The sequence below is a fragment of the Rhineura floridana genome, chromosome 1 (genome assembly GCF_030035675.1).
Source record: "Rhineura floridana isolate rRhiFlo1 chromosome 1, rRhiFlo1.hap2, whole genome shotgun sequence".
Classification (NCBI taxonomy): Eukaryota; Metazoa; Chordata; class Lepidosauria; order Squamata; family Rhineuridae; genus Rhineura; species Rhineura floridana.
In genome coordinates, this window is record NC_084480.1 from 165,286,766 (window position 1) to 165,305,413 (window position 18,648).

General features: G+C 40.2%; 1 protein-coding gene across 11 annotated transcripts in view; it reads right to left on the reverse strand.

The window, feature by feature from the left end:
- MTA1 (metastasis associated 1) overlaps positions 1-18,648 on the reverse strand; it is a 148,040-nt gene that overhangs the window by 98,604 nt on the left and 30,788 nt on the right. For all 11 annotated transcript variants that reach the window (XR_009757874.1, XM_061584418.1, XM_061584379.1 and 8 more), the window contains 4 exons: positions 11,019-11,145; positions 10,800-10,863; positions 9,295-9,412; positions 1,413-1,515 (listed from right to left, as the gene is read on the reverse strand). Coding sequence is in view for 10 of the 11 variants with exons in the window: in XM_061584379.1 (XP_061440363.1) it covers positions 1,413-1,515; positions 9,295-9,412; positions 10,800-10,863; positions 11,019-11,145 (412 nt within the window). In the remaining variant the exon portion in view is untranslated. The remainder of the gene's footprint in view (positions 1-1,412; positions 1,516-9,294; positions 9,413-10,799; positions 10,864-11,018; positions 11,146-18,648) is intronic.

Genomic DNA, 18,648 nt, shown 5'->3' on the forward strand with positions numbered 1-18,648 from the left:
TCCTGCTTCAGCAAGGGTTGTACTAGATGGTCTTCAATGACCCTTCCAACTCTCTGATTCTGTGTTCCCCTTTCTATGTAGAAAACAGTAGCCTTCATCAAGTTGTGGGAAGCAGTCAACTGAGCTTATACAGATACCCTTTCTTAAATATTAAATCTAGATCTAAAGGTCAGGACTCTGTCTTCAGACAAGAAGTCTCAATCTGAGCTTGTATCAAGCATACATTCTAGAAAGCAGAATTGAGAAGATTTATGGGAAAGATTATTTAGAAACTATGCAGAGCTGTACTGGGCTGAAGGTTATGCCAACATCCAGAATATCCCATGGTAGAGAAAACAAGAAAACAAGCAGGAATAGATGATATAAAGACAGGGTAGAGACACGAGTATTGGTATGTATGTCATGCAATTATTGGACCTTGGTGAAAATCCAGGGGATAGACAATCATACTCTGCACTCATTTTCTTTGGTAACATGAAGATGCTCACGATGGTGTCCCCATGCTCTTCACAAGGAAGCTGTCAATTTTATGCCAGACAAGGGCAATGCTCTATAAAGCCAATGACAGAACCCAACAATGATGTGAGAAGGGAGACAGAGGGACAGGGAGAGCTCCATGATGCAGACCACGATGCTCTCAAGACAGTTTCAGGAACAGTCGTCTCTATATCTGTGTGCTGCTTCTTTTCTGAGGCCTGATCACTACATCCAACATCTTTCCTTCTAATAATTTCCTATGCCACACACCCAAGAACAGAAGACTACTGTTACTGTATTTTCACACTTGCATGAAGAATAAAGGAAAATCGCTACTAGTCTTTCAGATGACTGGAAGCAGGGAAGGCCAGAGGTAAGATGTCCTATTGCAAGGATTTCCATTCACAAATGGTTTTAGAGCAGCAGCAAGCTGAAGCATGAAAATTTAACTCCTTCAATCAAAAACCATTTGAAATGAAAACATACCATGCCTATGTTAATTTCTCCATGTGGCAAGTATAAACACACCACATCTGATGCATACAATTGCTACAAGTCAAACTTTTAAAATTCAGTAGTAACTTTCAAAAAGTTTGTAATGAAGACATTATTAATATTGATTATATTATTAATAATAAAGGCATGGCTTTAGTCTGCGGATAGTCCTTGCTCATGCTGATGCACATTTGGGGAGACAGTGGAAGAGATCAGTAACCAAATTTCTGCTTTACCAGCAAATCAAATCATTGCTCATGAACTACCATTGTCAACTCCAAGACAATTGTATATAAATGTTAAGACTAAAATTATCATAAAGATGCAGCAGCAAACAATGTTCTGCTTGACAAAGAGAAAATATTTGATTAGTGGAATAGTCATAATCAGGAAAAAAAATCACTAGATCAAGAGACAAATTAGGATACTTTGCTCCTTACCGTGCTACTACAAGGAACTGGTCTATTTGTTTGTCTATTAGTGGATTAAATGCTTCCCAAACTTTTGTTTCAAGCTTTGATTGGTCTCTACCATCATCCTCACCTAAACAAATTCAAATAAAAAACAGTTTTACTAAAGCATCTGGCAAACACGCTCACTGATTAGGAGCTCTCTTTCCACAACACTTGGAAATGACATAAAATATTTAACATTCATTGCTGAAAGATGCTACTGTTCTGACTTTCAAGCAGTGTCAAGAAAAGTTTACATCCCATGTCACACAGAATTACAAGGGAGTGAAAAGTCCACATCTAACCCTGCAGCAAGAAAAGAGCACCCAATACTTCAGCTCAATTTCCCCCAAAGAACCCTATTTTCTCTCTCTCTCCCTCTCTCTCTCTCTCTCTCTCTCTCTCTCTCTCACTCACTCACTCACTCACTCACTCACTCACTCACTCACTCACTCACTCACTCACAGAGGAAATAGAGGACCATTAGTTATCACAAGTTAGCAATTACTTAAGCAGAGCATGTATATGCACTCTTAGTGGGTGTCCCAAAGGGAAGCATGTAACTGTCATAGAAAATGTTCTTAGCTGCACAGAATTCACACATGTTCATTTTAATTATTACTAAACTGATGTGGATGTTAAAGAGTATTTCCTCACTAAGAACCTATGATTAAAAAGACAATATTTAGGTTGGTTTCTGGAAAGAAGTTCACAATGACAGCATCATGCATCGACATGACACTGGACATAATGACCCACAAAGAGGTAGGGAACAATCTCCCAGAACTCAGTACACTTAGGGAGGTTATGTAAAGTATAGCCTGTCCATTGTTAGTATATTAATAGTGTTATTAATGGTGAAATCTTACAGGTGGGATCTGAGCAGCTTTAACAAGTGACAGAAATGCTACTCCACAATCAGACAGGAATGAGCCAACCACATATAGAACCATTACCAGATTGCACACAGGAGCAATGTCAGAGGGAAGGCTCCATCATCCAAGTTATGCCTGAAGAATGGCTGAAAATGGGGTGTGCTAAGGGCACAGGCTGGGTAGACAACATTCTAAGCCCCACCAGTGTCCAGACCCCCCTTCCCAGCCCCCAACATGGATGCAAAGTTAAATTTGGTAAGGGCTTGTGTAAGAAATTTCCCTCCAATAATAATATAAACACACACATATATACACAAGTTGGTTCAATAGCTCTCAACCTAAAACAAAACAGATTAATTTGAATTCATACATATGTGGTTCTGGAAACAACACAGAGGTCTTGAATTATCTGAAGATTATCAGGTAGATAAAGAGAGGGCACACTATGTGTGAACCTCCTTTTTCATGAGTTACTAATGAATTTCATCTATTTATTGTTAAATTTTTGAGATTTCATATCAGAGATTTTCTGTTACAGCATGCCAGGCAGAAAGGGAAACTTCAGTGGGGAGTGGAACAACATCATATTATATTTCCAGGTGGCACAAAAGAGGTGTTTTAAACAATAGGAATCTTTTTACAAGGCTCAGCAACTGGCAAGAGAAAGGAAAACCACCCGTTTTGTAAAATATTGTGCTACCATTTTGCATTTCTTTGGGCAACCAGCTGCATCCATTTCAAACTTCAGGAGAAGCAGAATGTTATCATCTTGGAATAAATCCAACACTGGGCATGACACTAGCAGAATGAGATGTTTCAGTGCTTCGAGGTCTTTTCTATTGCTGTCTCTCTGCTGGACTTGAGACACCAATCTGAAGTGTCTATGGCTTATCTTTGTTGCTATTTTGTAGCTTGTGTGAAATCCTGTTATGTCTGAGATTTTTCTTTCTCTTTAATAACAACAACAACAACAACAAGAATTGCCCTAGACATATAGGTGACAGTAACATCCTGAGTATATTAATATCCTGTGAGTATATGGCTTTCAATTTTGTTACATGGAATGTTAAGGGCTAGGCTCTCCCAACAAAACAGGAGCTTAAAAACCTTAAAGCTGATGTAGCTGTATTGCAAGAGACACATCTTTCAGTTGTGGTTCCCCATCTGTGGAATGCGCTCCTCAGTGAGGTCCACCTGGCACTTTCATTGACATCATACCTTTTTCCCCCAAGACATACCTTTTTTCCCAAGCATTTGATAGACTGAGATGATGTTACCAAAGCCTCCTGTGGCTGCATGAGGATGTTGTTGCGTTATTGGTTTTTTTTGTAGTGTGATATATTTGTTTTTTACCTTTGGGTAATAAATCTAATAAATCATGATTAACATCAGATGGAAGATAAAGTATACAGTAGGGTCCCACTCATACGGCGGGTTACGTTCCAGACCCCCGCCTAAAAGCTAAACCCGCTGAAAAGCGGAACTCATTCAATAGAATGGCGCCCGATGCCCAAAAAATGCTGTAAAAGCGGAACAAGCACCATATGAGTGGGGCCTTACTCTAATTGAAAGCCGCCGTATTAGTACAATGCCGAAAAGTGGGCCACCTGTATAGGGGAAGTATATGGTAGTGGTCATTCTAAGGGTGTGGTTATAAGTATTCATAAAAATGCTCCTTTTTCTATGTTACAAACAGTATTTAATCCAGATGGACGTTTTCTTAGTTTGCTGGGGGACCTCAAATATATTTGCTATAGTGAATATATATGGTCCAGTATATATATGGACTCTCCTATAATGTAACATGAATGTCTGAGCCACTTCACTGGTATAACATATTATCATTTGGCAAATGGGGAAGATTTTAACAAGACCCTTGATCCAATTTTAGATAACAGTACTCTCCATAAAATTCAATCTTTAATGAGGTCAAAGGCCTGTATTTGGACTGACTGGTGTTTGGCATATACTACATTCCAAAGAACATGATTATACTTTTTTCTCATCAGTACACCAAAATTCCCCCTCTAGGATGCACACCTTAACGTGGTGAGGGGGTTTGAGAGTGTTGAAGAAACTAAGAGCAATGCCATCGGGAGTCTAGACCAAGAGGCTAGACTCCTAGCAGGGGCACCCAAGGGGGAATGGTCAAAGCTGAAGCGCCAGACTAAGATGCATCCAAACTCAGAGGAAGGCAATGGTAAACCACCTCTGAATATCTCTTACCACAAAAACCCTATGAACAGAGTATCCAAAATGCAACACAAGATAGTGCTGGAAGATGAGACCCTCAGGTCAGAAGGCACTCACCCAGCTACTGGGGAAGAACAAAGGACAAGTGCAAGTAGCGCTGTGACTAATGATGCAGCTGGGTCAAAGCCGAAAGGAAGCCCAGAGGCTGATGCGCACAGATGCGAAAGGAGAGTCTGGAGTTGTACGACACACACAATAGGAACATGGAATGCGAGAAGCATGAACCAGGGAAAGTTAGAAATTGTCAATCAAGAAATGGAATGCATCAACATTACAATACTTGGTGTGAGCGAACTAAAATGGACGGGAATGGGACATTTTCAATCAGGCAACTACAAACTATTTTATGCATGAAATAAGAAATTAAGAAGAATTGGGGTTGCTTTAATAGTGAGAAGTGATGTAGCAAAAGCAATTAGGAGCTACAACGCAAGGTCTGAGCGAGTTATATCAATGAGATTAAATGAGAAACCTATCAACATAACCATCATCCAAGTCTATGCTCCGACGGCAAATGCAGAAGAGGAGGAATTGGAGAGATTTTACGCAGAAGTACAGGAAGAAATTGATCACACACCAAAACAAGATGTGCTGATAATCATGGGGGATTGGAATGCAAAAGTAGGGAACAGAGAACAACTAGGAATTGTGGGGAAATGGGGCCTAGGAGACAGAAATGAAGCAGGAGAAAGACTTATTGAATTCTCTGAAGCCAATAATTTGTTTCTTGCAAACACATTTCTTGAGCAACCAAAAAGACGACTGTACACATGGACATCACCAAATGGTCAATATAGGAATCAAATTGATTATATAATTGGTAGCAGAAGATGGAGAAGTTCCATACTTTCTGCAAAAACAAGACCAGGAGCAGACTGCGGTACAGATCATGAACTGGTAGTATCGAAAATCAGAGTAAAGCTAAACAAGACCAACAAAGCAGTCATAATGCGAAAATACAATTTAAATAACATCCCAGAAGCAATTTTGAGTAAAATCAGTCAAGAAATATGGAAAACTAAACAATGGCCCACAGACTGGAAGCGTTCCATATACATCCCAATTCCAAAGAAAGGGGATCCCAGGGAATGCAGTAATTATCGAACTATTGCCTTAATATCCCATGCAAGTAAAGTAATGCTCAAGATTCTACAACAAAGGTTCTTACCAGAGCTTGGAAAAGTTACTTTTTTGAACTACAACTCCCAACAGCCCAATCCAGTGGCCATGCTGGCTGGGGCTGATGGGAATTGTAGTTCAAAAAAGTAACTTTTCCAAGCTCTGGTTCTTACCATATATGGAGCAAGAAACGCCAGATGTCCAAGCTGGATTTATTTTTATTTTTTTCAATTAATTTTTATTCCAATTTTCAAAACCAAAACAATACAAAATCCAAGCTGGATTTAGAAAGGGAAGCGGCACCAGAGACCATATCGCAAACATACATTGGATAATGGAACGGACCAAGGAATTTCAGAAGAAAATCACCCTGTGCTTTATAGATTACAGCAAAGCCTTTGACTGTGTAGACCATGAAAAACTATGGAATGCTTTAAAAGAAATGGGGGTGCCACAGCATCTGATTGTCCTGATGCGCAACCTATACTCTGAACAAGAAACTACTGTAAGGACAGAATATGGAGAAACCGATTGGTTCCCCATCGGAAAGGGTGTGAGACAGGGGTGTATTTTATCACCCTATTTATTTAATCGATACACAGAACATATCATACGGAAAGCAGGATTGGACCAAGATGAAGGAGGTGTGAAAATTGGAGGGAGAAATATCAGTAATTTAAGATATGCAGATGATACCATACTAGTAGCAGAAACCAGTAATGATTTGAAACAAATGCTGATGAAAGTTAGAGAGGAAAGCACAAAAGCAGGACTACAGCTGAACATCAAGAAGACTAAAGTAATGACAACAGAAGATTTATGTAACTTTACAGTTAACAATGAGGACATTGAACTTGTCAAGGATTATCAATAACTCGGCACAGTCATTAACCAAAATGGAGACAATAGTCAAGAAATCAGAAGGAGGCTAGGACTGGGGAGGACAGCTGTGAGAGAACTAGAAAAGGTCCTCAAATGCAAAGATGTATCACTGAACACTAAAGTCAGGATCATTTAGACCATGGTATTTTCGATCTCTATGTATGGATATGAAAGTTGGACAGTGAAAAAAGCAGACAAGAGAAAAATCAACGCATTTGAAATGTGGTGTTGGAGGAGAGCTTTGCGGATACCATGGACTGCAAAAAAGACCAATGATTGGGTGTTAGAGCAAATTAAACCAGAACTATCACTAGAAGCTAAAATGATGAAACTGAGGTTATCCTACTTTGGACACATCATGAGAAGACATGATTCACTAGAAAAGACAATAATGCTGGGAAAAACAGAAGGGAGTAGAAAAAGAGGAACACCAAACAAGAGATGGATTGATTCCATAAAGGAAGCCACAGACCAGAACTTACAAGATCTGAGCAGGGTGGTTCATGACAGTTGCTCTTGGAGGTCGCTGATTCATAGGGTCGCCATAAGTCACAGTCGACTTGGAGGCACATAACAACAACAACACCAAAATTGTTTTCAGCTAGATTACTTTTTGGTTTCTTCTCCCCTGCTTCAGTATGTGACACTGTGTCATACTGATACAATTGCTGTTTCTGATCATGCCCCAATATTTTTGGCAACACAGTTAATTTATGTGGCTAAAACCTATGATTTATGGTGCCTAAAGGTTTCACTTCTGAATGATGAGGATTTTAAAACACGGATGCTGAACTTCAGCAATATTTTTAAATTAATGAGTTCTATTTAATGGAAAGCATGTAAGGCTTTTATATAAAGTAGGAGTACAGCATATGCCTCTAAAAAGAAATGGATTAGAACTCCACAAGAAGATTTGGCGAAGTCAGTAAAGTCTCTTTTAATAAAACCAATTTGCAGTGTTCCTTTTCCCACATCTTTATAGAAGTCTGCAGCTAACTAAATATAAACTGAACAATTTATTCTCTGCTAAAGCTGAATTTGCATTGGCATGTTTGCATCAAAGATATTGGGAAAGAGAGACCAGGAAAATATTGGCTTTTCATTTCAAACAAAAAAGTCAGAATTATATCCCACTGATTAAAGGTGAACATAATACTGTTAATACAACACCAAAAGAAATAAACCCCAAGAGTTTCAGAGGTATTATTCAAGTCCCACCTGAGATCATCTGAAATGCATGGGAGAAGGATCCAAGAGCTCTCTTTTGAGTGAAAAAGTAGTTGGGGCGATGAGAGCTTTACAAGCAGGGAACGTTTTATGGTAATGTTTGGTGCACACTATAACACTGTGTAACACAGTCACACAACAATGTATACAGAGTCTCGCCCAGCAATCAGTGTTCCAAGCAAACAGGCATTTTTGATGGTGGGGGACATAATACCCCACTACATCTGGGACTAGCATACCCTGCTCCTGCCTCTGTCTCTTTTTCACTATCTTCAGAAATGCCAGCCCACCACTCTGAGCTCTGACAGCGCCTGCCTGCAGGTAAAGAGGCATTACTTTTTCACCGCTCACCCTACTCTTATGCCAAGACTAGGAGGCTGTAGCAGGACTCGCTGCTCGCTTGGAATATTGTGCATGCTAGTCCTACCTCTGCTCATGACCATATTGATCCAAATTAGTCGTAATCAGCTTTGCACTTTCTGTGACTTTGGTGCAAATTCAACACAAAATACATTTTCCTTAAGCCTCCAATACTGCTCATTACTCATAATTCCCCAACCCTTGTACCTATTTGTCATCTGGTAGGCTTCGTTCCCCCCCAAAAGTGCTGCAAATTCCATCTAAAAAACCAAAACTTTGATTTTCCCATTGTAGTCAATGGGGAAGACATCCAAGGCTTTGGGAAATGATGTGAGATTGTCCTCTGCCTCAGATTGAAGGTGAAGCATGATGTATATCCAAGCAGAGGAACACGTCCCCCTTATCTGAGCCAACAAGGTAGGTTTGTAGGATATTTTTGCTGTGCACAGCCAACCTAATTTGTTTTATCTCCCATCTTCTGGGTGCCAAGTGACATCACTCAGTACCTGCCTATTGAAACTGGCTGGAGAGTCCTTGTTTTAAATCCCTTGTGCAAATTATATCAACAGAGACTAGGAGTGAGGCCTTTTCCATTGTGGTTCCGATTCTACACTACTCTCACCCTAAGGAAGCCTATGAAGTCCTTCCGTTAATATTTAGAAAGCATAAAATACCCCTTTTCATGTATTTAAAGTGCTTCATATACTTTATTCTGAATTTTTTAGATTTAAGCTTAGTGTAAAGTATTTATTTTTATTTATTTATTTATTTATTATTTCAATTTATATACCGCCCTTAGCGAAATAGCTCTCAGGGCGGTGAACAAAGTAGAGTTTGAATTCTTCCTTGTCTGTGTTTCTTATATTGGAATTGTTTTAAAATACTGGAAGTTCCTGTGAAATATTTTTTAAAAACTAAAAAAATCTTTTAACAGAGGAAAACTAGGGCCAATTACTGTTACAGAAACTCTGCATGTCTGGATAGCTTGAAATGATTAGTTACTATAACCAGTCATGGGAATAGATACAGAGGTTGTGAAAGTAGTCTACAGCTGAACAGCAGACAACAACCTTGGAGCACAACAGTTCTCAAAACCTTTCATAATACGATATGAATTCTTTATGGATTTATGCAGAGATGAGAAATGAAACTACCTTCTTTCAATAAGTCTGTCACGTCAGCCTGGTATCTGTTTCCAACTCTGATTTCTCCTTTATCAGCCAGAAGAGTCTTCTGCTGTGGATCATATACTAGTGAATAAAAAAAGAAGTCCTGGGGAGGAGAAGGAAAGTAGCACTTTAGTATCTCTGTTAGCTTGGATCCTAAGTAAAACCTCTCCTACCTCTTCTTTCACCATCAAAATGAGAACAGGAAACCTGGTAGTGGTGGTAAATTAAATGCATCTTAAGTCTGTAGTCCTGAAAAAATAAAAATGACCTTTTACAAATTATTTTAGGGACGTGATAGGTGTCATGGTGCACATTAACAACAATGACATTGGGAACTGTAGAAGTAAAGTTTAGCTTGCTAGCCGGGATGTTGAAATCCAGGATCTCCAAGAAATGCTACTTGTTCCACATGCAAAGTCATCTAAATAGGCATAGCTGAGGAATCTCAATGGATGAATGAGACCATAGTGCTGGGAGGATTACCACCTCGTAGAAATTGCTAAAGAACCATTTCAACAACATGCATGTTTCTTTTTTAACAAGTGATAAGGAAATTAATTTGGGAACCATACAATTCAAACTGCAGCTTCTCATTATGATTTGTGAGCAGATACTAAACCATTATCTGTCAGTGCCAATCCACAGTTAGTGTTCCCTCAACTATGATTTGGTAGGAAATCTAAACTAAGCCACTGTATTTTAATCTTTTGTATGTAAAATCTTAGGGAACATACGTGCATTTTATGTTGCTGGAATGACAACGAACCCAATGCTAATACAGATATCAAACAGCCAAATATACTATTTAAAGACTTGTCTTTACATGTAATACTAAGCAGTTCTGCAGAAACAAAACATGTGGGAATCTAAACGTTTAGAGAAGCCCTTGTTCTGAAGCCTCAGAAATGACTACTTTCAATCTCAGAACTGAATACTTTACAAAGAGCAAAATACATTAAACACAGGATTTCAATCCCATCCCATGCTCAATTTACAATTTATTTTATATACTTCATAGTATGATCCCAAGATGGATACTTCAGAGGATTATTGTAAAGATTATTGTAATCCATGATGTGGCCATTGTGAAGGGGCTTTGTGCTCATGTGCTCCCTTTCCCCCATCCCCGGGCACACTCTGCTCCCCCTGCAATTCCTGTTTTGTAACAAACCAGTCTGCCTTGCATCGGAACCAAGGAAACTATAGGGTGCTTAAAAAAAGCCAACATAGAAACCTCTTTCAAACGATGGTTTCTAATTCTGGTTTAGAGGCATGCTGTGATTTGCACAAACCAGTTTGCCCAGTTTGGATGTAACAGCAAACTACTGTATGCCATGAATCAGGATTTCAGATAGGAAATTGAAGCATGCAGTACAGCTTTGTCCATTGTTGGTTAAGTGATTTAAACACTGGGAAAAGCGCTAGTAGGCATTATAAACAGTGTGGCAAAACAAGTTGGAAGATTTTCAGTTTTGAATATCTGTTCATACCTCACGTTCCAGATAAGATTTAAGGGATTCTGTCTCATTTAACAAAGTCACACTGCATTTGCCTCTACAAAAAAATAAAAAAAAATAACATGTTGAGAAAAAAGAACCTTTGGGACTCCTGCATTATGTAAAATACATATATATTCTTATGTTTATTAAAATTCTCACACAAAAATAATCAGGATTAAATGTTATTTTGCTTAATCATTTAGCCCATACCTAATATGAGTGGCTGGTAAGGATTCCAACTGCCGTGAGAGAAACAGTTCTCGATGTCGCAGTTGATGTTTCTGTTTCTCTAGTAAATCCATCATTTCTGGGTTTTCCATCTCTTCTTCCATTTCTCCTAGTTGAAGAGGAAATAATATTTATCCATGAAGATGGGACCAACAGTAGTTCAATGAACTGCCAAAAATAAATATGGACCTATAACTGATTAATGAAATCAAATTACACACAATCTCTACATTTAGATTTAACTACCCAGCATGAAATCAGATCATCCTTATTACAGCACATTGCTAAATGACCACCCTTATAATTAAAAATGCACTTCAAGTTATACCTTGTTTCAGGCCAGGATCTGCATGTGCATGTAAATAGATATGCAAGGAAAGCAGAATTAGTGACCTATAGCATCATTTGTGAACTACCTTGGGGCTCATGGATTTCAACATGGGTACAAGTCACTGTGCCAGTACACTCCCAGAATGTTGATGTCATTCACTATACCACAGGAGACATCAGATGTTGATATTGTCAGGCAGCTGCTGAGGCCCAGAGCCCAATCACGGCCACAGACACTTTACATCATGATTTTTCTAGGGCTTGTGTGTGTGCATATAAGACTAGGAGGTAGAGTTGCCTTTGCTTCAAGAATTCAGTCCCGCTTGCACAAGTATAAAGGCTGCCTACAACATTGTCGCAGCAGCTGTGGCACTAAATAACTGACAGTGATATATATATACACCCTGAAAAATCTGTGTGCACAACATGTACAGTCGAATTATGTTTACCCAGAAGCAAGTCCCATCAGTTTAACAGGATTTAAGTGTGCATCAGGCTACAGCCATAGTAAGGGCTGCCAAATCCACTCTTCATTGCTCATCCCTTTGACCTATCATAGAATCATAGAATAGTAGAGTTGGAAGGGGCCTATAAGGCCATCGAGTCCAGCCCCCTGCTCAATGCTTATTGCTTACCTTTCTTCCTTCCCCCACCCCATTCCTGTAACTTGCAGATGTTTTACCATCTCATACTGCTCCCATCTGTGTCTTCTGCAGTGCTGTGCCCTCAATTTTTCTTTTTAGTTCCCAGGAACCTCTTTCATAGCAAAGCCTCTCCTGAACTATTCCAGATACACCTTATCTGTTGACTCTCCACTGCACATTTACCAATCCCTGACTCTTTCTTCCCCAATGTTTCTGCCCCCATCCTCCACCTAGAGGAACATTCAGAAGGCCCCTCCAGTCTGGTGTTCTATTATGGGTGTGTTTCAATGTGTTCTTGGCACAATAGGAGTGCATTAGAAGTGGATTTATTCTGCTTTAGTTTGTGCTGGAATGCTTCCCTGATGCTACCACATTATTGCTATCCAAAGGGGATATTGTGCAACAAAAATGGAACAAAAATAAACCCGAAAATTTGTTATAAAAGTTATGGGATTTCAGCAGGACGTTATGAGATGTGCACTAATTGGAAATAAAGCAGTGCGACCACCCCAAAATCTTTGCAACCCCAAAAGTATTGAAGGCAGGATTACGTGTGACCGCCCTGATAGCATTGTGAGAACAAATCAAGAATTCACAATAAAAATGACATCTGGAGGGGTTCTCACTCAGTTTATTGATATACTGCATCTTCCACAAGTACATCGGTGTTCACATAAAAACAGTTTAAATACAGTAGCACAAATAATACATAAATAAAAAAGTATATCATCACTACAACACATGATCAGGGGACTGGAAACAAAGCCCTATGCGGAGAGACTGGAAGAACTGGGCATGTTCAGCCTTGAAAAGAGAAGACTGAGGGGAGATATGATAGCACTCTTCAAGTTCCTGAAAGACTGCAGAGCCAGGATGATGATGATGATGATGATTAACTTTATTTATACCCCGCCGTTTTTCCAAATTGGAACTCACGGCGGCTTCCAGATAAAAAACAGATACAATTAAAACCTACCAAAGTTAAAAGCATATAATACATAAATAAATAAATATAGACAAATATAATTAAAAAATGAACTCTAATTTAAAATAGCATTAAACTGTTTCTGATAATTCATAAAATCAGAATAATTAAAAAATAAACAAGCAAGAACAATATAACCTCCTTTTGGGCCTATCCTTAGCCGCCTTCGGAATCAAAGGCTTGCTGAAATAAGAAAGTTTTTACCTGTTGACGAAAGGACTGCAGGGAAGAGGCCATTCTTATCTCCTTAGGGAGAGAATTCCAAAGCCTAGGGGCAGCCACCGAGAAGGCCCTATCTCATATCCTCACTAGTTGTACTTGTGCGGATGAAGGTATTGAAAGAAGGGCCTCTCCTGAGGATCTCAGGGCCCGGGCAGGCACATAGAGGGCGATGCGGTCTGACAAATAGCCTGGACCCAAGCCGTGTAGGGCTTTATAGGTCAGCACCAGCACTTTGAATTGTGTCCGGAAACAAACTGGCAGCCAGTGGAGCCAGTCAGACACCGGTTTAAAACCAAGACAGCATCCTTGGAAGAAAGTGGAAAGGAGAAATAGAGTTGGGTGTCATCAGCATACTGGTGGCACCGAACTCCAAACGCCTGAACAACCTCTCCCAGCGGTTTCATGTAGATTTTAAACAACATAGGGGACAAAATTGAACCCTGAGGGACTCCACAGGCCAATGGCCAAGGAGTCGAACAGGAGTTCCCCAATACCACCTTCTGGGTTCGCCCCTCCAGGAATGACCAGAGCCACTGCAAAACAGTGCCCCCAAGTCCCATCCCAGCTAGGCAGTCCAAGAGGATACCATGGTCATCCACCAAGGCGACCAAAGCCATCTCCGTCCCATACCCAGGCCTGAAACCAGATTGAAATGGACCTAGATACTCTGTTTCATCCAGGAATCTCTGGAGCTGGGAGGCCACCACACGCTCTATTACCTTACCCAAGAATGGAATATTAGACACTGGCCAGTAGTTATCCATGTTTAAGGGGTCCAGGGAGGGTTTTTTCAATAAAGGTCTCACAACTGCCTCCTTTAGGCACCTTGGAATTCTGCCTTGTTGTAAGGAGGCGTTGACCGCTCCTTTCACCCACTCAGCCAGTCCCTCTCTGGCCTTTTTTATAAGCCAGGAAGGGCAAGGGTCCAGCAGACATGTGGTGGCTCTCACCTCTTCAAGGATCCTGTCCTCATCCTCAGGCTGCACAAATTGAAAAGAATCCATCAATATTGGACAGGCAGGTGCCAAAGTTACATCCCCTAAGACTGTATCAATCCTAGCGTCTAAGTCGGAGTGAATCTAAGCGACTTTACCCGCAAAATGTCGTGCAAACTCTTGACAGCGGGCTGTTGAGTGGTATATATTATCCTCTCGGTGGTCTGAATGTAAAAGACCCCTAACCACTTGAAACAGCTCCGCTGAACGACTCCCCGCAGATGCAATGGCAGCAGAGAAAAAAGATTTCTTTGCTGTCCGTACTGCCACGGAGTAGGCCTTCAAATAGGCTCTAGCCCGTGTTCGGTCATACTCGCTCCGATGTCTTCTCGATCATCCCAGAATGCAGGACATGGAATAATGAGGTCAAGTTACAAGAAGCCAAATTTCATCTGAACATAAGGAAAAACTTCCAAACTGTTAGTGTGGTACAACAATGGAACCAATTACCTGGAGGGGGGGGCTCTCCAATGCTGGAGGCATTCACGAGGCAGCTGGATAGCCACCTGTGGGGTATGCTTTAAATTGGATTCCTGCATGGAGCAGGGTGTTGAAGAGTACTGAGGGTAACCTGTCTGTAAAGTAAATCTATTCTGGCCCCTTGCATAGAGGAAAAGGTATGTACATGGGGACAGACAGACAAGGAGATGAACAACGTGCTCAGAGTCCTGCACACCAGGGAAAAGACACTAGAGCAGAACGGGGGAGGGGAAGAGGCATCTGCCACAGGAAGAAAATGAACTGTGGTGCTTTATAGCACATAGTCAGCCCATCCCTCTTTTCACACAGCTAGACTTGGACCTAAGGAAGTCCACCAGCACAGGCAGTAAGATGGCCCTGTTGCTCATTGCCCCGTCTCCGGATGGGGCCTGGATCCAAATGCAGTCCTCCAGGACTCTGTTTAGCCCTTGGGACTCTCCCTAGGCCATGCCCTCTCCACAAGTTACATCTCCTCTCACCAGGCCACACCTCTCACTGGCACCTTGAGTGATTTTGCATGGCTAGAATGTGTCCTTGAACAGTGCTTGCCTGCATGGAGGACAAAGGAGGAGGGGTGCACACGCACGTGTACTTCTGTATGCCTCGAATGTAGCCTAGTGTACACAGGTAAGCGTTACCTCTGTTGCTTCACTGTCTCTTGCTCCTAGCACTGCACACCACTAGCATGCGGCCCCCAGGAGGTTACCCACAAGGGAATGTGGAAAACAGACCACAGAACTGGGAGAAAGGATTGTTCTGAAACATGTCAGGTCTGAAAAATCTTCAAGTACCTGACGTTTCTTATTCTAATACACACACACAAAGGTACATAGCTTGGGCTGAGAGAGATTCCCTGCCCTTTAGCCGGAGCTCTAAAGTAGGGGATGTTTGTGACCCAGAATCATGAGGCCCCCCGTGTAGTTGTTGCTCCACTATTGGCTGGAGCCAGAAAAGGGAATGGTGAAGGGCTGTGGCACCTGCCCCCTCTGCTGCTAACAGGAAGCAGACCCACTGATAGTCTCTTCCCCAACCCAGTGAAGAGGTTATCATTGATTCGGGGGGGGGGAGGAAGTGACATCTGAAAAGAAAGCAATGTTAAAATGAAAAACAGGAAAAAATCTCCTGTAACTTCAAGAACAATAACTTCAAGAACTTGTCCTTGAACTTGCATTATTATTTATTAAATTTATATACCGCCCGACTAGCAATAGCTCTCTGGGCGGTGAACATGGCAATACAAGAGAATTCCTCTCTTCCCTCCCAATCCATTTTCCTCTTATGTCATATCTTTTTAGATTGTGGGCCTAAGGGGAAGTACCATCTTAGAACTGATTTTTGTAAGCTGCTCCAAGAGGCTTTTTTACTTAAAGGGCGGAGTATAAATGCTGTGAATAGTTACGTAATAAACATTTTTAAAATCAGCTCTTCTGATCCATGAATTAGCAAGCTCTGAAGGAGCCTCACTGATTTTATACACACACAGTGGTGCCATTTTATGCCCATGTATGTAATAAGGTCCATGTGGAAATAACAATAATAAAAATTAGAATGTATGAGCATAAAAGCTCTATAAAAAAGCATACGATATTCAACATTTCCAGATTTCATGGATATAACAATGAACTGAAGCTTTGCTGCCTCGAAAAGAACAATGCCAAAGCATCTCATCTATACAATAAGCTCCCACAGAGGGAACTGGATTTACAACTTAAAGACCAAGTCTCCTGGTACTTTAAATAAGAAACTTACTGGACAGTTAAGAGCTGAATATCGTTATGGACATATGGCTTGTCTTCAAGATTTAGCCCCCTTCCTGGGGCTAAAAAAAATCTCTACCTGGGGCACAGAAAGCATACAAAATGTGTACATGTATGTGCATAAACATTAAGGCACCATTTCACACATTGGTGAGGGTCATTTTGCATTGTTAAGATGTAAGACTTGTTTTAGTTTAATGTTTGAGGGGACAAAGAGATGGGGGAGGGACTGTCCTACAGAGGATTCAACAGTATTCTGCTCAAAAACCTGGAGTCAACACTGCACCACACAACTTACCCAGCAACTATCAACTCGGCTTGTATGATGAGCTGAGATGGTTTTGGGCAACTAACCTGAAGCTGAATTAAGACAAGAGCAAAGTAAATTATGGTTAAGAAACCTTGCTGCTTGGGGCACCCATAGTGATGAGGACTAGACACCTCTACAGCTTTTGTGTCTCAGATCCATTGCTATAACTTGGATTCTAGGATATGGCAATTCCACAAGCATTTTAAATCAACTACTACAAATGAGACCTTTTCTATAGGAAGGAGTCAGCCATCATGTTTCAAGATTTCCAGTATTGGGGCTAGACTATTATAATTACCAGAAACTTCATCAGTTAATACACAACATTCATAAGGAAGGTAATCACCAAGAACATAGTGTTCTAGTGAATGTATACCAGGAACAATTCAATTATAAAAACCGTATAAAGGCTATAAAAGAGTTTGGTCTCATTACAGCTAAGGCACTATTTTCTTCCAATATCGGATTAAGAATTTCAAGTGGACAGAAAAATGTTATTAGTGTCTACCTCATAACTTGAAAGTTAGAGAGGAAAGCACAAAAGCAGGACTACAGCTGAACGTCAGAAAGACTAAAGTAATGACAACAGAAGATTTATGCAGCTTTAAAGTTGACAACGAGGACATTGAACTTGTCAAGGATTATCAATACCTCCGCACAGTCATTAACCAAAATGGAGACAATAGTCAAGAAATCAGAAGAAGGCTAGGACTGGGGAGGGCAGCTGTGAGAGAACCAGAAAAGGTCCTCAAATGCAAAGATGTATCATTGAACACCAAAGTCAGGATCATTCAGACCATGGTATTCCCGATCTCTATGTATGGATGTGAGAGTTGGACAGTGAAAAAAGTGGAGAAAAATCAACTCTTTTGAAATGTGGTGTTGGAGGAGAGCTTTGGGCATACCATGGACTGCGAAAAAGACAAATAATTGGGTGTTAGAACAAATTAAACCAGAACTATCACTAGAAGCTAAAATGATGAAACAGTTAATCATACTTGGACACATCATGAGAAGACATAATTCACTAGAAAAGACAATAATGCTGGGAAAAACAGAAGGGAGTAGAAAAAAAGGAAGGCCAAACAAGAGATGGATTGATTCCATAAAGGAAGCCACAGACCTGAACTTACAAGATCTGAACAAGGTGGTTCACCACAGATGCTACATCTTTGCATTTGAGGACTTTTTCAAGTTCTCTCATAGCTGCCCTCTCCAGTCCTAGCCTTCTTCTGATTTCTTGACTGTGGTCTCCATTTTAGTTAATGACTGTGCCAAAATATTGATAATCCTTGACAAGTTCAATGTCCTCATTGTCGACTATGATGTTACATAAATCTTCTGTTATCATTACTTTATATAATTATTAATTTCTCTGTAATTTTATTCTAAAATTACACAGTTAAAAACGGCTGAGAATTTAGAATGGTTTAAGTCAGCTGGTAATATACTTCACTTATACCTTCCCAGTATAGGGTAACATGTTTTCACTGCGTTTCATTACCTGAACTGGAGGAAGAGTGTTCGAAGATATGCTGAATTGATATGAATTTTATTTTTGCTATACCTCAATTAGTTAATACATTTAGATTTATATTAAATTTATTTTTATAGTAGCCCTAGTAAAATAGTAATAGTAGCCTATTAAAAACAGTGAAGGCATAGCATAAAAGAAACAGTAAATTGTATTAAATGATTAAAACATAATCAATGAGGTAATTACAACTCATTACGTTTTAATCATTTAATACAATTTACTGTTTAGTTTATGCTATGCCTTCACCGTTTTTAATGACTATCTACAATCTTTCACAATTTGTCTACTATTTTCCTCTTGATGAGAGTCTGGTTCTTTGTTCACTACCTGTGCACTCACTGGAATACATTAA